The 19769-nt window shown below is 51.9% G+C and overlaps 1 protein-coding gene across 1 annotated transcript; it reads left to right on the top strand.

Annotated features, from left to right (window-relative positions):
* Positions 1-1139: 1139 nt before the first annotated feature.
* LOC116943853 (insulin-like growth factor-binding protein 5) lies at positions 1140-19460 on the top strand. The gene is made up of 4 exons (XM_032957111.2): positions 1140-2216; positions 9905-10119; positions 13787-13906; positions 15410-19460. The coding sequence occupies exons 1-4, from the start codon at positions 1703-1705 to the stop codon at positions 15533-15535; spliced, it is 975 nt and encodes a 324-aa protein (XP_032813002.1). The 5' UTR covers positions 1140-1702; the 3' UTR covers positions 15536-19460.
* The last annotated feature ends 309 nt before the right edge of the window (positions 19461-19769 follow it).

The following is a 19769-nucleotide window of genomic DNA, read 5'->3' as shown; positions in this document are numbered from 1 at the left end:
CACCCACCCCCTCGTGTGCCGTGCCGGCCTTCATAGGTGCTCGCCAAAAGCACTTGCCCCAAAATTTTTTACGGGGATCTTTGTGTTTTTGCATGCACGTCTACATGTGTTTGCAAGTTTCCATGCGTGCGTGTGTGCATGTGTGTGCTTGCGTACGATTAGAACGCTGCGCTACAAACCCCGAGTTCGATTCCCGCTCACGGCCGACGCCAGTGACGATTAGCTGAACCGGCTCTGGACCTCCCCTAGGTCGACTCAGCCTCAAATGAGTACCTGACGCGGTGTGTAAGCATCGCCACCGGTATGGTGGTGGCCACCCATCATACGTGCTCGCTAACAGCACTCTCACCAACAGTCTATTAAGGCTCTGCTCGGGAACCTTTGTCTACGTCTTGTTAAATGTACGCGGGGAGCAATGGGTCTTAGCAGGTTAGTGCACTGCGCTACAAAGAACCCTGGTGGGCCGAGCTCCGATTCCCACTCACGGCCAACAGCGTTGGTAAATATCTGAACCGCTCCTAGCTGGGGGCCTCCCTTCGGGTCGACTCAGCCTTACATTAACAACTGTCGCGGTGCGCGAACATCAGCACAATGGGTGACAAGGGGCGGGCGGGGTGAGGTTGACCCACCGCAGCACCATCGTGGTGCGCCCTGCGCGCCTTCTTTCTGCATAGGCGTCGCGCGCTCGAAGGCACTCAGTAGCCCGTCAAAAAGCACGCGGCGTGCGTAGTAAGTGCGCGCGCAGCGAGACGCTGATGGGTGCGTGGTGTGTGTGTGTAAGAATCAGCGCGCAGGAGTCGCGAGAAGGACAAGTGGGCATAAAGGCTAGGCGCGTGGGTTCTGATCCAGGGCAAGGCGTGTCTTATTCATTAGGCGATGACAAAACCCACACTCGGCCGTGTGTGTGAGAGAGAGAGGGAGAGAGAAGGACCTGCATGGGGTTTCACTGTTAAACAGGCAACTGGGGTGGGTTGAGGCTTTGTGGGCTGTTGAGGTGATGTGTGAAGGGAGGGAGAAAGAGTAGGTGGTGGTGGTGATGGGGGTTGTGGTGGTGGTGGGAGGGAGGGAGGGAAGTAGTGTGGAGGAGGAGGAGGGGGGTGGTGTAGGAGGGCTGGGTAAGTGGGAGGAGATAGAGTCTATAAGGAGCAGTTCTTGCAGACTTGCCTGTCAGTTGTGTCGCCCTCACCATTCCCGTGCGTCTATCGGAGAGGCCACTGCAAGCATTGCTGAATAGCGTTATCATTAAGACGAATAACAGCAGCAGCAGCGGTAGTAGTACGACAGCATTGTTTTACAATAGCCCCCAGTAGTCAGCGGGGGGTTATCTTGTCGATGCAGAGTTTGTAGAACAGTCAGCAGGGCAAATTAGTCAACCGTAACTCTCCGTATATAAATGTTAAACAGTAGAATTACATCGTATGACAACCGAACTATCCAACTTGTGCGCTTTAATACGAACGCAGAGCTCAGCAAACCCAAATCAACATTAAGAATAATCTGACCTAAATAAGCCGACGACGTGCAAAATAGCCTCATCAGTAACTGTCACTTAACAAACCAAACAACAACAAAAATACCCCGCGCGTAATAAAGCAACACTATTTAATACAAAGAGAAGCGGCAAGAGCAGCAGCAGCAGGAGCAGCAGCAGCAGCAGGCAGCAGGCATCAGCAGGAGCAGGCGGCGTCTGCGTAGCTAAACGATGCTGCCCATGGGAGTCCCAATCTGCTGGACTCGCATGGCACTGCTAGTCCTGTGCGCCATGGCCCCGAATCGAGCTGGCAGCCCCTGGGCTGCTACCGCCGCCGCCGCCGCTGCCGCCGCCGCTGCCGCCGCCGCTGCCACCTCGGCCGGCGGCGGTGGCGGCGGCGGTGGTGGTGGTGGTGGCGGTGGCGGCGGTGGCTCGGGGCTGGTTCACTGCGAACCGTGCGACGAGAAAGCCCTCGCGCAGTGCGACCCGCCGAGGGGCTGCGAACTCGTGCGGGAGCCCGGCTGCGGCTGCTGCAGGACCTGCGCGCTGCTGGACGGGCAGGCGTGCGGCGTGTACACGGAGCGCTGCGGCTCGGGGCTGCATTGCTCGCCGCGAGCCGGGGAGGAGAGGCCCCTCCAGGCGTTGCTCGAGGGTTCCGGGGTGTGCAGATCCCGCCAGCACCCCCATCACCATCACCACCAGCAGCAGCAGCAGCTGCAGCACTCGCCGCTGCAGTCGAACGCAGGTGGGTCGAGTAGGGCGGTGGGGTTGGTGGGTTTCCTCAATGAGGGGGGAGAGTGAAAATACGATTGAATTCCGATGGGTGGGTTGGTGATTTCGTGCGGTCGTATTGAAGAGCGGCTGTACGGTATTCGAGATTCGGTCTCTGTGGATGTACGCATGCCTTCTGTATGTGTGTGTGTGTTGAACTTCTTTCGCACCGTACGTAGACGACTATGCTAATCGGAGGTGCTGGGGGAGGACAACAAAAGCAGTTGTAAAGAAATGAGTTTTCAATCTTTATATAAAAAAAAACTCAACTGACCTCGCTAACGCACTCACTCACCCACTAACTCACCCGCTCACGCTCTACCGGCTCACTCACCACCGCCTTCACGTGTGGATTTGGGGCAGTGCCAAGTTCCACGGCTTTGAGTGCGTAGCCCGCACCATTAGGTGACCGCATTTGCTGTGGTTCGTGCTGGTTAACAGCTGCCCTTTTGTTTGCATGGAAGATGAAAGCCGGGCCAGTGTGGTGGTGGGCTCGCTGATGAGCTGTGTGTAGTGGAAGCCGGGCGGTGTGGTGGTGGTCGACTCGCTGATGAGCTGTGTGTTGTGGAAGCCGGGCAGTGTGGTGGTGGTGGGATCGCTGATGAGCTGTGTGTTGTGAAATCCGGGCAGTGTGGTGGTGGCCGACTCGCTGATGAGCTGTGTGTAGTGGAAGCCGGGCAGTGTGGCGGTGGCCGACTCGCTGATGATCCGTGTGTAGGGGATGCTGGGCAGTGTGATGGCGGTGGGCGCGCTGATGAGATGTGTGTTGTGAAAGCCGGGCAGTGTGGTGGTGGTCGATTCGCTGATGAGCTGTGTGTAGTGGAAGCCGGGCAGTGTGGTGGTGGCCGACTCGCTGATGAGCTGTGTGTAGTGGAAGCCGGGCAGTGTGGTGGTGGTGGTCTACTCGTTGATGAGCTGTGTGTAGTCGGAGCCGGGCAGTGTGATGGCGGTGGCAGCGCTGATGAGATGTGTGTTGTGAAAGCCCGGCAGTGTGTTGGTGGGTTCGCTGATGAGCTGTGTGTTGTGCTGTGATGTGTTTAACTTACGATGCATATCATGTGATGCGAGTGCTGTAATTAGGCGTGTGTTAACGCTTGCGGGGAAAAGCGTGTGGGCATTTGAGTGAATGATTGACGATTTGCGCACACGCTTTGTGTGTGTTTGTTTGTTTATTTGTGGAATATTCGCATAGCAGAGACAGCGAGCACTGACAGCACAGACGAGGCCTGCTATCGAGATTAGATAAGACAACACGAGAGAGAAAATACAGGCGGGACGGGACGACACAGTGGGAGCGCGTGTCGTTTAGAGTATTTGGCTGCGATACATTTCCAAGTGATAAACCACTTCTTTGAGCTGTCATTTGTGGCCAGGTCGCTTCTGAAAAAGAGCTGCAATATATATAGCTCAGTGGGCCTTACCTGGAAAGTTAAAAATTGTTTTCAAGTGAAACAGCACGAGACATGCAGTGCAGATGAGACGAGCACAGACGAGACACATCACACATGGAACAGCACAAACCAGGCAGTGCAAACCAAGACGGAACAATTGAGACAGGCAGTACAACATGAGTCACATAGTCAATTTAAGATGTTTTTCTTGTTCGTGTTTTTTTTTGTTGAGTTGTGGTTGCACCCGATTCAAGAGCCGAATGGCTCACAGGGCTATACCAAAATAAACTGAAACTGAATTGGGACAGTGCAGATAACGCAGCACAAACGAGACAACGTTGATTTTTTTTGTTTTCATGCAATAAGTGATCTCAAATCGTGCCCGTTCATCAGTGCCACGGTGGGTATACGAACGTGACGTGCTTGTTAATGAATGTCGATGCCGCTCGGTGTTGTAGCTGTTGGTGACGGTGGTTGCTTTGTTTGTCAGGGCTGGCTTACATGAAGACGCAACCCAAGAAACAAACAGCTGCTGTTGTCTTGTAGATGCACACCTGTTGTGATGCGCCCTCGGTGTCCCCCACGCAGAGGCAGACGCTTGTTAATGCGACGAAAGACGTTGCAGCCACGATAACCCACGTCATCGTTGCTCTCTTGTGACGTCACTTGGCATGTGCATGTATGTTGAACTCCTTTCGCACCGCGCGTAGCCAAGCGCGCTAACCATGTGTTGATAGATCGGCGAAGGGTGTCACTAAGGTTGCTGCGATGGAGTGCCTTAATGTACGTGTCACTTACCAATCCCCTGTTACCGAAACTGCCATGTTGTAACGGTTAGCAACAGCACACACCGACACTGCGTTTGTAATCACGAGGTTCGCCGGTTCGACTCGATCTCCCCGTTCGCGACACTCGAAACGATCGGGGAATTTTCAGAAATCCCCGCCTCTGTCCACCCAACGGTGCACAGTAAATGGGCATCGCCACAAGATGAGTCAATCGGCAGGTGGCGTGTGGTCGGTTAAAGTCTGGGTACTCCCACCTCCTCCGAAGACGTCTGGCCAGAGTGAGAAAGCAGGCCAAAATCCTTCCGCGAGGAGCCCTCTAGATCAGCGTTCTTCATTCATTTTCAGAGGGTGGGGGAGGGAGGTCACTTTCGCCGATAAGACATCATCAGTGTGAGGGCCGCCACATCATTTGCAACCATTGGGGTTTGACAACAGCACAATGATGGGTGGGGGGTGGGGGTGTTCATGTGCATTGTCGGTTGTCCGCACGTCAGGGGTCGCACTGAAGGCCACCAGGAATCGCCAGTGGCCCGCGGGGCCTTGCAATGACGAACGCCAATTTAGAACTTTCTCTCACAGAGGCCCCTTCTGCCAGAAGTGGCTTCAGCAAGACAGTGCAGGGCTGCAACCTTTACTTGTTAAAGGAAGGTTCACACTCATATCTCTGGACGTCTCAGGGCACAGGGTCCCAGTGTAGTTATCTGAAAGGGCCCATTGTGTTTTGGGTTGCATCTTATTTGAAGAAGGTAGACGTGCCAATCCAGGTTCACTGTCGACTCAATAAAGCAATTTCTCGATTTTTTTTGTAAGATGTCAGCTTGGATAGACAAGGCCCTGCCACAAATGTGAAATTACCACCGATGACTCAAGGCTGGCAGGGGAGATGAGGATCGGCGAAAGTTCGTTTGAGCAGGGATACACTTTTTTTATTCTTTGTAAATGTATAAAGTCAAGGGAGCGCATGGCATCATGAACTGCGACATTAAAACGAACGCACTTGAAAGCCCTCAACCTCACTGGCAAATAGGTCGATACAAACGTCAAGCCGAGTAAGACTTCCCCCCCCCCCCTCCCCCCATCAATAGATAACTACTCGATTTACTTTTGAGATTACTTTTCCTCTACGATTTTGGCCGCCTGCCAATTAAAACACGTCAAAGTGTCTCCTTCCTCAATACGAGCATGGGACGGCACACGTCATCGATGCTGGCACAAAGCCAGCAGTGTAGAATAGAACACATTCCCACGGCGCGGACCTGCTTCTCGATAGGACCACTGCAGTGGGGCTTGTCACAAAGTTAGAGCAATTTTTGTTGACCCCCCAGGAGGACGATGGGACGAGTCATCATCCCTCTGAAACCTGGCACGCTCCTAAAAATGTACGCTCAGAGCCCCTTGCCACAGCGCCACCTGGTTGGATCGTGCCGATATCCAGCAATAAACCTGGCACGCGTACGGCCTCTTTGGCAGCCCACCGCTGGACAGGGATCGTGAGCACGTTTGACCATACTTCACCACGCTGGTCAGTGCGCGCTTGTCGAAGGTGGGGGGGGGGGGGGGCGTGCGAAAGAGTAATACAGCTGACTGCACCGCCACGTACTGGCACCAAACAAACCATAAAAACCGCTGTTGTTGTGCGCGGTCGTCACCCATCTAAGCGCTCCCCAGGCTCGATTCCCACTTAGCTTGCGAGGCGCGGCGAGACCGGACGCATCCCGGGTGGCTTGGTCGCAGGGAATTAACCCCAGAAGGAGACGCGTGAAGACGACCTTCGCGACACGCATCACGACGCGCGGCTCCCGCTCACACGCACAAAGGCAAAGATCCCCCGTGTAGCTTTAACAAGACTGTAGGCGCAAGTGCTGTTAGTGAGCAGCACCTATAAAGGCCGGCACGGCACACGAGGGGGTGGGTGGCCAACACCACGCCTGACCGCCTTTGTCTCCCCAGTAACGATGTTTACACATCGCACCAGGTACTCATTTGAGGCCGAGTCGACCTAGGGGGAGGCCCAGGACCGGTTCAGATTGTCGTCACCGGTGTTGGCCGTGAGCGGGAATCAAACCCTCGTCGCCAGGTTCGTAGCGCAGCGTAGCGCTAACCGCTACAACTACCGCTCCCCTTACAGACGCGCGCAACACACACACACACACCGCGGGCAGGTGGCAAAACCAGGCCAAGGAGTAAACACCGAACCCCCATTCGGCGGGCTTCAGTTGAAACCCGCCGGGGTGTTAAGGGCAATCACAACAAGCCCCCTTTTTGGAAGGAAAAAAAGGTTCCGCTTACGCACAGCTTGCCGGCGTCCGCGGTGCGCGCTGGTTCACGCCGCGAGGCTGCTCTTTTGCGCGTAACAGAATGCGCAATTGATGACACAGCCGTTGTGTTCCGAGAGCGAACCACCACCCCCCCCCCCCCCCGGGTAACCTTTGCACGGTCCCAGCGACGTGAAAGCATCCTTGCTATGAAGCGAATGCGACAGTCTGCTGCTGCGCTCTCTGCTCTGTGAGAGAAGAGAACGACGGCGACGATTATCCCGAGCCGTTTTTTTGTTTTGTTCATCCGCTCTGTGTTTTTATTTGCTTTTGCTTGGCATGTGAGTGAGACTCCGGCGCGTCGCATTAATGCGCTGCTACGGGGGAGCTGGAGTGGGTGGCGCCGTGGCTAGGGCTGAATCATCCGCACTATTCCCGTCTGCTATGTACAGTGAGGGGAAAAAAAGTATTTGATCCCCTGCTGATTTTGTACGTTTGCCCACTGACAAAGAAATGATCAGTCTATTATTTTAATGGTAAGTTTATTTGAACAGTGAGAGACAGAATAACAACAACAAAATCCAGAAAAACGCATGGCAAAAATGTTGCACTCCTTTAAGAGTGTGCTCCTAATCTCAGCTCGTTACCTGTATAAAAGACACCTGGGAGCCAGAAATCTTTCTGATTGAGAGGGGGTCAAATACTTATTTTCCTCATTAAAATGCAAATCAATTTATAAAATTTTTGACATGCGTTTTTCTGGATTTTTGTTGTTGTTATTCTGTCTGTCACTGTTCAAATAAACCTACCATTAAAATTATAGACTGATCATTTCATTGTCAGTGGGCAAACGTACAAAATCAGCAGCGGATCAAATACTTTTTTCCCTCACTGTAAATCGCTTCACGTCGTGAGTGCGGTGGCCCCGAGGCCCCTAGCTAGGGGGCCTCACCGTGACCCCTAGCCAGGGGGCCTCACCGTGGTCCCTGGCCAGGGGGCCTCACCGTTGTCCCTGGCCAGGGGGCCTCACCGTGGTCCCCTGGCCAGGGGGCCTCACCGTGACCCCTAGCCAGGGGGCCTCACCGTGGTCCCTAGCCAGGGGGCCTCACCGTGGTCCCTGGCCAGGGGGCCTCACCGTTGTCCCTGGCCAGGGGGCCTCACCGTGGTCCCCTGGCCAGGGGGCCTCACCGTGACCCCTAGCCAGGGGGCCTCACCGTGACCCCTAGCCAGGGGGCCTCACCGTGACCCCTAGCCAGGGGGTCTCACCGTGGTCCCCTGGCCAGGGGGCCTCACCGTGGTCCCCTGGCCAGGGGGCCTCACCGTGGCCCCCTGGCCAGGGGGCCTTACCGTGGCCCCCTGGCTAGGGGGCCTCACCGTGGTCCCCTGGCCAGGGGGCCTCACCGTGACCCCTAGCCAGGGGGCCTCACCGTGACCCCTAGCCAGGGGGCCTCACCGTGACCCCTAGCCAGGGGGCCTCACCGTGGTCCCCTGGCCAGGGGGCCTCACTGTGACCCCTAGCCAGGGGGCCTCACCGTGGTCCCTGGCCAGGGGGCCTCACCGTGACCCCTAGCCAGGGGGCCTCACCGTGGTCCCTGGCCAGGGGGCCTCACCGTGACCCCTAGCCAGGGGGCCTCACCGTGGTCCCTGGCCAGGGGGCCTCACCGTGACCCCTGGCCAGGGGGCCTCACTGTGACCCCTGGCCAGGGGGTCTCACCGTGACCCCTAGCCAGGGGGTCTCACCGTGGTCCCCTGGCCAGGGGGCCTCACCGTGGCCCCTAGCCAGGGGGCCTCACCGTGACCCCTAGCCAGGGGGCCTCACCGTGGTCCCTGGCCAGGGGGCCTCACCGTGACCCCTGGCCAAGGGGCCTCACCGTGACCCCTAGCCAGGGGGCCTCACCGTGACCCCTAGCCAGGGGGCCTCACCGTGACCCCTAGCCAGGGGGCCTCACCGTGACCCCTGGCCAGGGGGCCTCACCGTGGTCCCCTGGCCAGGGGGCCTCACCGTGATCCCTGGCCAGGGGGCCTCACTGTGGCCCACCGTCTCTGCGCAGCGGTAACAATGGGCACCACTTTGCTCGAAACCATCAGTGGCTACCTTACACAGAGACTCGCACGGCCATGGAGTGGCGGGGGGCACGAAGATATAATTGCCCCCCCCCCTCTGCACACTCATTTTGAACAGAGAGATTGCTCAACGTTGAACTCACACCCAAAACATTAATAATAAGAAGAACAACAGAGCTCTGTGATAGTAACGACAATCATAATTACTTAATTATCCCGGAAAGCCAACACTGATTCCGAAGACTCTTTTTCAGGATGGTCCCACAGTGGAATGTTTTTGGCCAACTCCAATTACACTGTGGCGGAATGTCAACTACCTCGTCCGGTATGCATGAGGTCGTGGGTTCGTTCCCGATTCTGATGCCTGCTGTAAATTTGGAGTTTACATGTTATCCCCGTGGTCGCGTGGATTTTTCTTCGGGTTCTCTGTTTTTTCCCTCCAGATTTAGAATCATGAGTTTAGAGTATTTGACTGCTATACATTTGCACATGATGAGCCACTGCATTGGGCTATCGTGTGTGGCCAGCTCGCCTCTGCAAAAGAGCTGCATTAATATCACGCGAACGCCGGTCACCTTCGCAGCGTCTGGTGGCTCGCCATCGAACAAAGACGGTCGGTCACTGCATCGCGCGCTTTCAGATGGGCTTCTGCGGCCGTCTGGAATGCTCTTCCTTCCGATGTTAGGAATCCGCTGAAGCAATACGCTTTAAAAGCGAGATTGAAAACTAATTTCTTCAGAACAGATTTTTGTGTTGAGTTTGTTGCCCTTCCCCCGCACCTCCGATGAGCATGGTTGGCTACGTACGGCATGAAAGAAGTTCAACATACACACATATAGCTCAGTGGGCCTTACCTGGTAAAAAAATGTAAAAAGTTCATAGTTGTTGTGAGTTTACTCTCCAACACACCGGTGTGCTGAAGTAGTAACTCATTGGCACGTTTTGTCTTTGTGAGAAACCGGTGTCAGGTGCTGGCGACTTAACGACACGTTTATATTTACGCGATATAACCCAAAGGAAAAAAAAAAAACCTTTACCATGGACAGCATTAGTCGCGAGAGGAGCGTGTTGAACCTAGTCTGTCGTACAAACGTTCAGCTTGCGCCGGGGAAAGCCGTTGCCTCTCGGTGCCCTGCCCTCATTGCCGACGCTCTCCCCACGCAGACGCTGGCGACGCGAGGGACGATCCCTCCCCCGCCGGGCAGGCGGAGGAGGCCCCCGCCGGCGAACCCGCGGATTCCCCCGTCGTCCAACTAGGGCCCAGCCGCCAGCGCCCGGCGCACAGTCACCACCGCTCGAAGAAGGAGCGCTACCGCGTGCTGGCGGAGAACACGGCCATGAACGTGCACTCGGCCGAGGCGAAGCAGGACACCGAATACGTGAGCGTGGCGGGGATTCTCGGGGGATTTCGGGTGGGAAGGCATGGCAGGTTGTGTGTGCAACGAAAATCCACAAGGCCGAGTGCGTCCGTGCTCGTGCATTGCGCGTCGCATCGGCGTGCCTCGTCGTCACATTGGGCTCGTGATGATTCCACTGCCGCGTGACGTGGATCGGCGTCCCGATGCGAGGATTTGGCTGCTGTACATTCCCACGTGATAAGCCACTTCGTTGAGCTATCATTTGTGGCCAGGTCGCTTCTGAAAAAGGACTATGTAGCCCAGTGGGCCTTAACTGGTCAAATAAAAAATAAAGTTGAATGGTTTATAGTTACGATCGCCCGTGTTGATCACTCACTGAGTGGTACTCGTGTTGTTAGCGCCGGGGATATGAAGCCTTAACTGGATGTGGTGACATCTATCGAGTAACTACTGTAAATGTTCGTGCACGCAACTTTACAATTCCAAGTTTCACGGTCAAACTGCAATGTCAGCTCAATCGTTTCAGGCTCTCGACCCGACTTGTGCTCCTCACTCCCTTTTAAATTGTGTTTCCCTGTCGACCTCCAGCAAAAAGCCCTTTGCCTCCCCCTTCATTCCCCGTCCTGCTCAACTCCGGCACTCATTCCCCTCCTCCTTCTTCCCACCACCTGATTACAACTTGCAGTGTTTAAGTCGGCCGTCGTTCGGTCACCGCTTTGTGACCCGGTCCCAGTGAGTTCCTACTCAAGAGCAATGAGAGGATCCTCATTTGCTGGTTACAGCCCTCAGCGAATAGTGGAAAGCCCACATTACCATGTTGAGGCAAGTGTATCCATAGGACCACCACTGTTGACCTTCCAACACGGATGACACAGTCAAATTAACATTCTCCCGGATCACACGGGGTCGTGCTAGTTTGTCAGCAACTCGAACCAAGTGTCGAAAATTCAACATTCCTATGGCATGGCCCAGACAATTCCGTGACTCTCACGACCACCGTTGACTTCCCGAAAATCGGCAGTCACTTTAACGACCACCGGAGGGATGATTGGTCGTCGGTGTGGCCCAACCGAGATTTCAATTTGCAACCAAACAAAGACAGCACAAGTGTCACGCACAGGCGATGCAAAACCCCCAGCACCGCAAAGGTCAAGAGAAGAAATGCGCACGCGCTAAGTGTAATGGGATGCATGCATAAAAATACACCCAGGGGGCTATGGGGAGTTGCTGCGATGCGCTGGGGTACGGTTCCTACCCTTGTTGGTCTCTCTCCAGTCTGACCGACGGCGGCAGTGAGGGCACCTAACCGTGCGTGTTCCACGCTGCATCGATGAAGATTAGGAGAAAAGGATTTTTTTTTTGCCTAGTCATCGTTATCAATTTGGCCGGCTGGCGCTGTGCTTAGAGCGTCCCACTGACAGTTGGAATAGTCCGAGTTCCAATCCCAGTCGTGATGGGTGGCAGCTCAAAACCCATCGTAGTATATATTTTATTATTATATTGACCTGTGAAGTATGATGGGTTTTGCAGTATACATTTTATCGTGCAGTGTACATTGTATTGACCTGTGTGGTATGAAAAGTACTTAGCTGTATGCAAACGGACCCACCCCCAACCGTAGGAATGTGGCATTTACATCACTGGCTTGGCATCGCCAATGTACAGGGTGGTCATGATGTTTTATGACCCCCATTCGATTCTCTAAAACTTAATATTGTTAAAGAAAGGTTTATTTAAAACAGAAAAGAACGTGCAAATGGAAAAAAAAATGTTAGGGATTAATTAACTGGGGTGTGCCAAGACATCTGGACCACCTTGGAGATTTGTATCACCCCACGCTCATTTCAGCTGGAAGATACTTTCAACAATCTTAATAATCAAAGTGAATGCTCATCAAATTCAGGATTTGGGATGAGACGTCACAGGTACAGGGATGCAGCCACGGTGTAATTGTTAGCGCACACAGGGCTTGCAATCCAGAGGTCGCCGGGCAGATTCGACGAACTCCGGACACGGCAGTTGAAACAATGTGGCAAGTTTCTTAAAATAACTCAGTTAATCCATCGGCAGGCTGCGTGTGGTGGGGTAAAGTGTGGGCTCTTCCACCTCTTCCATGGCGTTTGGCTAGCATGGAAGAGTAGGCTAAATACCGTCGGGAAGGTGCTATCTAAGACTCATTCCAGCAGATGTCCCTCTCTCAAGCAGTGGTATGAGCCATCCATGGCAGGGCTGCACATTTACCATTTGCCATCATTCAGTGACCGACCGTTGTGGATATCGCGTGTTCAGATTGACAGGCTGTGGGAATTTGAAACGACGTTTAACTGTTTTGGGTGTTTTTTGACCAATTCCTGAATGAGTATTTTTCCTTTGCGCATGGGGGGGGGGGGGGGAAACAACTGGAGTACTCACAGAAAACCTACACCTGCAAGTGACCAATAGAGATACAATCAACAACCTCCTTGCTGTACCGCGTCTTGTAAGGAACATGTTCGTCCACCAAACAGGCGAATTTTTCCAACCAGCCACAACACTTTATTGTGCAGCCACCTAAATTATCCGGAGTGTTGGCCAACATCAGACGCATACGTTACGCGTCTCGCGAGTGGTGGGCGAAAACGAGATCTTTAAATGCCCAGAGGAAAACCTGCGCATTTCGTGTGATAGTTGCCCATCGGAACAGGAGTCTCCCAGCGTGTGATAGTCTCTCTGCGATCCACCAACCCCGCACGACTCTTGCAAAACAGAACACCAACAAATATTACTTGGCATTTTAAAATTACTTTAAAGAGTCGTAGCTGATCAGCGCCACCTTCAGTTAACGAAGCAAAAGGGGGACAGTTTGTGCATCGAAAGGCAATTGCAAGGTCAAAAGGATAATTTACGGCCCTCCATCAAGTCACCACTCGACGGGATCCTCCCCACGCGGTGTTAGTCATGGGGGTTGTTTGACCATACTTCACCACGCTGGTCGGTGTGGGTTGGTCAACGGGGGGTGGTTGCGGTTGGGGAAAGACCAATTTAGTTATCACTCACGAGTGATAAACAGCTGCTGCCTTCACTCCTTTAAATGAGGAACGGACGAGATATCCACTCTGCGTCTGAACAGACAATCGAGTGGATAGCAAATCTAAAGTTGCAGCTTTAATGGATACGAAGGAAGAAGGGATGAAACTAAGTTCGTCAGGTTCATAACGTAGTGCGCTAACCACTGCCGCCACCGCTCCGCCAAAATAAAATAGGCTTATTGATTTGCAGAGTTACGTACTTTATTAATCTGTATACTTAAAAAAAAAATACATACATAGGCAAAGGTGCAGGACTGCAAAATATCTTGCTCACGCCGCTGCTGGCGAAAGAGCCTCCGCTTAAGATGGTTTGGCCTCCTCTTCCATGCCGAATATAGATGTGTGTGTGTGTGTATATACACACACACGTTTTAAAACACATCAAGCGGGAAGTTTATTTTAAAATGTACTTGAGGATTACCAATGGCAGGTACGGCCATCCTGTACTGAGACTTTGCATTCGGTGTGTCATCAGAGTGCCCGCGGCATGTACCGGCTGAGCACTTTTCTTCTCCTTCTGAACGCTTTGCTCGTTAGAGGTCACGCCGCAAACCGCCGGCGATGCTCGCAAGACGCTAACGGCCGCGCGATCACTTTGCCACGTGAACACGCTTTTGCAGGGCCCGTGCAAAAGAAGGATGGAAGGCGTTATCAAGCTGTTTAAAGAAACGACTTTGCTCAACCCCAAAGGCATCTACATCCCGAACTGCGACCGCAAGGGCTTTTACAAAAGAAAGCAGGTAACCTGACGAGGAGACCCTTCCCCTGGGAGCAGGGGGGGCCCACGTGCTGTCTCTCGCGTTGATCTGTTGTTTGAAAGTCGACACCAAAGAAGGCCTCGCTGAGTTTTTGATGGGAGGGTTGGTTCCGCGTTGAATGTTTGGACACGGTCGACGGCAGCAGCAGACCAGCATCAGCAGCATCATCACCGTCACCTTAAGCAGGAGCACCTTGGTCGTTGACTTATTATCAGCATCACCTTGAGCAGCATCACCTTGGTCATTGACTTATTATCATCATCACCATCACCTTGAGCAGGAGCACCTTGGTCATTGACTTATTATCATCATCATTATCATCACCTTGAGCAGGAGCACCTTGGTCATTGACTTATTATCATCATCATCATCACCTTGATCATTGGCTTATCATCATCATCATCACCATCACCTTGAGCAGGAGCACCTTGGTCGTTGACTTATCATCACCATCACCTTGAGCAGCATCACCTTAGTCATTGACTTATCATCATCATTATCATCACCTTGAGCAGGAGCACCTTGGTCATTGACTTATTATCATCATCATCATCACCTTGATCATTGGCTTATCATCACCATCACCTTGAGCAGCATCACCTTAGCCATTGACTTATTATCATCACCATCATCAGCATCGCCTCAATCATTGACTTATCATTAACAGAAGTAGTAGCTGCATGACCATCTTTAGCAGCAGCAACATCATCATTAGCAGCAGCAACATCATCATTAGCAGCAGGTTCAGCGACACAATTAGCATCATCACCCACCCTCAGCTAATCCCATGTAAATATAATTTTACATATCAATATAAATATATATTTCGCCCATTGGCTTATTGGCTTTCCAGACCAATATTATCGAGCGGCATTTGTTTAAGCTCCTGGGTCTTATTTACCCACAAACACTGATTCATCATGTATGTGTGTATGTTGAACTTCTTTCGCACCGTACGTAGCCAACCGAGCCAATCTGAGGTGCGGCGGAAGGACATCAAACTAAACACCTTCATATCAGCCGTCATTGGCTGATAGCGCCTTAATGTATGGAGGACCGCAACCCTTTGGCAAACGTTGGCACCAGTTCACCGTGCGGCTGCCTTCCCGCCTGTACGTAGTTTCTCGCGCCTCTGAGCCGTCCCGCTGTTCAGGAGCGAGCGAATACTCTGCGGGGGCCTTGCAAGTTGTCAAACAAAAAGCTAATTCTAGATTTTAAAACAAAAAGCTTCCCGATGACCGGACGCAGTTGTCAAGAGCACGGCGCGTGCAGCGCACAACAACGGCAACAACAAAAATCCTCGATTCGAACGACCGATTCGGCTTCGTCGAGCAAAAACATTCCAAATCAATGAACGAACGAGCAACGAGAGGGGAGAATGAGTGAGCGCGCACGGTTGCTTGAATTCCCCACGATCTCACCACCACCCCCCCTCCCACCCCCCCACCACCACACGACGTCCGTCTGCTCGGTGCCTGCGTGCAGTGCAACCCGTCGAAGGGCCGCAAGCGAGGCCTCTGCTGGTGCGTCGACCGCTACGGTGCCCACATCCCCGGCTCGGAGCACGTGGGCGGCAGCCAGAAATGTCTGGGCGTCGTCGAGAGGGACTGAAGAGGAGGAGGAGGAGGAGGAGCGAGGAGGAGGAGGAGGTGACGATGACAACGGCGGTGGTGGCAGTGGTGGCAGTGGTGGTGGTTGTTGTGAAAGTCTTCGGGGGGGCGGGGGACACACACACACACACAAGGACAGTTGTTCAAATGTCGACAGGAGTAGAGACTGAGGGGGCGGTTTTGGGCGATTGAGCCTCGAATTAAAGTAATGGTTCACCTTCAAACCGGCGCACTCGACCGCACGCGACTTTTGTGTCAGCAAGGTGCATTTTGGCTTGACTTTTTTTTGACTCTTTTATTTCCTTGCAGCAGCATTGCCTTCACCACCCCTCTCCCTTTTGCTGGAGTCGATCAGCTCGACATTTGGTGCGTGACAATTTCGTTAAACCATCGGTCAGAACGCTCGGTTGACGAGACGCGATTCTAAACGAATTGAAGTGATGTTCGAGGCTCACAATGGCCGTGTCAGTGCACTGAGCCAGCACTGCTGTGATATTTGATTCGAATCCGAGAAAACATCCTGTGATCAAAATTAAAGTTTTCTAGTCTCGTGAGGTGATGGTAAAAGCTGGTCACTGAAGACTGCGCAAAACCCGATTGTAAAAATTGTGTTTTTGTTGTCTTGATTTAGCATAGCCCAGCAATGCCTGATAACACGTTAAATACATCATAAGCTGTCCTTGTGTAATGGTTAACACGCTGGACAGAGGTCGCCGATTCAATCTTCGCGGTGTGGCAGCTTGAAAGTTGTTGTCTTTTAATCCCCCTGATCTCTGTCCACCCAGTAGCATAAACGGGTACACCACGGTTAGTCCATCAGTAGGTCGGGTGGGGTGGGGTAAAGTGTGGGTACTCTCATCTCTTCTAGGAGGTGTGGTCATCGTGGAAGAGTAGGCCAAAAAAACCCTCTAGGGGGGCTCTCAAGAGCTTCCTCAGGTCGAGTACCTTCTACCAGCGTGGGCGTGAGAAAGTAATTTCAAGGCCTGCACTTCACCATTTGCTGCATCAGATGATTGATTCATTGATTGCACGTGAAGCAACCCAGCGCAGAGCGCGAATGAGCGCCATCTATGAGTGGATAAGAGGTGGGGAGGCCAATCGGAGTGGCACCAGACGAGTTCATCGGCTGCATCTCCCAGGGCCTGCACCACGAAAGGATGCAGTGCTCCCTACTGACTGCAGGAACTCCAGGGGGACGGGTCTTCCTTACTTGCACGACACACTTCTGATGAGTTACGATGGTAAAACATAACGAAACGAATGTCAGCCTCAAATGTAGCCACTGACAGACGAGGGCTTTGGAAGATCAGCATTTTGGAAGTTGAACGTCTTTATGAGACGTGGAGAGCGAAGGGTTAGGAGGAGGGGGCCGAGAGCGGCCTTTAAACAATCCAGTGTAGTTTGCAGAGACGCTATTTCTTGAGTAAATCTACAATGCGTGCCATATTTCAGACGCAACCTGTGCCAAGCTAGGTTGCCCTTCTATCCTCTGCAATGCAACGGTGGGCAAATACGCCGAGCGCTGCGATGATATATTTTGGTGGATCTCAACGGGCTCCGCGATCCTCCACTGAGCGATGATCGACAGTTGCCGCTGAGGAGTCTAACAAAGAAGTAGCGCCATCTATTGGAATAAATATTTTTGGTTTCATGTCTGTATTCTTGAGTCGGGTTTGGAGAATTTTTTTTATTTTTTCCATCGGCTGGAACAATAATTGTTGTACCCTCGTTAGTGCCGGATTAAGCTTTGTGCGGGGCCTGTAGCATGATGTTATAAATGGGCCCTAAATAAATATAAAAACCGCAAATATTAAAACACAGATTTTTCACTTGCATATTAAAGTAATTGTACTTTTTTTTCATTTGCTATACAGCCAAATAATACGACGAATCGCTCACCTTAAACACCCAGTCGTTTCTAAAAGTTGGAGGCGGTATAGTACTATAGTAATAGAGCAAGTGCAGAATCACCTAACCGGAATTGATAGCTTGAAAGCATTTAGCGCGGGGCCCATGAAAGTGCGGGACCCGTAGCATATGTAGCTACTTGTGCTACTAGGATAATACGACACTGACCCTCGTGTGAGCATTTGTTCCGAGTTCCACGACAAAATATTTTGCCGTCAACGTATTGGCCACCGCCGCTGCAATTCTCGTCACTCCGCAGGTATCCTTGCGATTCGGCACTTGCGTTTGTAAATTACCAACATGGTTCTATTTTGACGGTCTATATCCACGGTAAGCGTTACCACTGCTGTTTAAACACACAGAGAACGTCACGTATAGGCTCTACCGCTTTGGGTTGCTGTGGATAATCGATTGCTTTTTTCAAAAGTCAAGTCAAAGTGTCTCTCTGCTCAGTCGAGCATTGGACAGCGCACATTTCCATTGACAGCCCTGAGCTCATGGTGGCAATTCCACATTCCCACGATACGGGATAGTCTCTCCACAGGGCAGTCACTGTTGATTTCCCACACAAAGTGCCAATCATTTGATCGACACGATAGGATTCATGTGAACGATGGGCTTAGCTAACTCCCAAACCGGATTTGAACGTGCAACTATTAAAGAGTGTAAAGTTGAATGCTTTTAAGCAGAGTGAATCACGTTTCACCACCACTCCTCCCACCTTGCCGCCAAGTCCTTACAGTCATTATCAGACTTTACAACTTTGGCTTAATGATAAATGGGGGGGGGGGGTGCATTATATTATCAATAACTAAAGGGGGGCAGGGTGGGAGGGGGGTTATTGGAGCTATGGGGCAGAAAGGCTAAGAGTTGGATAAAAGCAGAGTGTCTGTGTCCGCGGGTGGCATAATCGCTGAGATGGATCTGACGTGGATCGGTCACGCAGAGTGCATAGGTCCGAGATTATTAGGAGCGCCTTTTAGCATTTCACCATAATTGCGCAGAAACACTATTTCTAAGTCGATCTACAATATTATTAATGTTATTAATTGATGCAAAAATATTTTTTACAAGCCGCTGCTGTTTGAGTAGTGGTGCTGGTTCGAAAGAGGCTTGCATGAACCTGCACAATGTGTTTTTTTATATTATATTTTGACAATGATGTGCAAAATGCGGATATAGTATTTCCACATTGTTGTAGTGTCTATAATATTGTTTTTTTTTAAATCGCGGACTCTTTTTTTATCACGAATAACCCAAGTTCCACACTCTCCACCTGTCTCAATCGTTGTACCACAAAGTGCTATTTTCTGCTGTTGTTGAGTTTTCCATTGAAGATAATTATTGACGGCTGTGCTATGGGCATAGATGCTTTCGCATATAACAGAGGAAGCGTCCCTGCAGTGTTGTGAATAGCAAGGCATTAGGCTCCTGTACTCATCGCCTTGTTTGGCTGGTGACCTTCCTACCATTTAAGTTGTGGTAAAAGACACGAGCTGAATTATGAGGCCTGGATAATGCTTCTGTTAACAAAGCGCAAATATCTCCATGCGTAATTGGCCGTTGGGTGATGCTCATCTCCATCAAGTGGCCCCCGATCTAGCAGTTGGAATTGCACGTTACTATGGCTGGGGCCAGTGCATCCATAAAACAAACACTTGTTCGCTTCCCATAAAGTGCGACTTTTTGTATCGACCCTCGAGGGACGATGGAGGGCTGAGTTGACCCATCGAGTGGAATGCGAGCTTGTAACCTTCCAATTGAGTCAACCCAGCTGGGATAACGTTATTTAGCCACTGGCTGTAAAACACAGGACGACAGGAGAGAGAGAGAGGTGTTGCGTTATGATGTGGATCGAATGCCACTGCACGTTATAGTTTGCATCTGGTTGCAAACAATTAATAAGGCGCATGTTTTATTGTGATGAACACGATCGTTATAATTTTTTGCATTTTTTTTAACCAATATGAACGATGTAAAATATGTCCAATAAAAACCCGTTTCTCTTTTTGATCAAAGTGCGTTGGCAACTGGGTTCTGTTGTTGGCTTATTGTACGTGTTCTGGGCAGCTTTATCGAAGGTTTGCAAAAATATTGGCTTCAGATCGCACCTTTCGATGCTTCACTCTCACAACCGCCATTTCCTGCGGGGTGAAATTGATGAGCCTCCCCTGTGGGATGCTACCGTGGTATAACGGTCAGACCACACTGGACCTTGCAATCAAGAGGACACCGGCTCTATTCGATCTGCTCGCACGGCAGCTGCCAAATAATTGGGCAAGTTTCTTGAATCTCCCCGCCTCCGTCCACCCAGCAGTGGTTGTAGT

Source organism: Petromyzon marinus, chromosome 19 (assembly GCF_048934315.1).
Source record: "Petromyzon marinus isolate PM22_M1 ecotype Great Lakes invasive population chromosome 19, UKy_Petmar_22M1.pri1.0, whole genome shotgun sequence".
In the NCBI taxonomy this organism is placed as follows: domain Eukaryota; kingdom Metazoa; phylum Chordata; class Hyperoartia; order Petromyzontiformes; family Petromyzontidae; genus Petromyzon; species Petromyzon marinus.
This window is presented reverse-complemented; position numbering and strand designations above follow the sequence as displayed.

Excerpts from the sequence above, each read along its gene's own strand:
- LOC116943853 (XM_032957111.2), top strand. The coding sequence starts at position 1,703 with ATGCTGCCCATGGGAGTCCCAATCTGCTGGACTCGCATGGCACTGCTA. Across the intron at positions 10,120-13,786 it reads CGAAGCAGGACACCGAATAC|GGCCCGTGCAAAAGAAGGAT; the intron begins GTGAGCGTGGCG and ends ACGCTTTTGCAG. Across the intron at positions 13,907-15,409 it reads GCTTTTACAAAAGAAAGCAG|TGCAACCCGTCGAAGGGCCG; the intron begins GTAACCTGACGA and ends GCCTGCGTGCAG.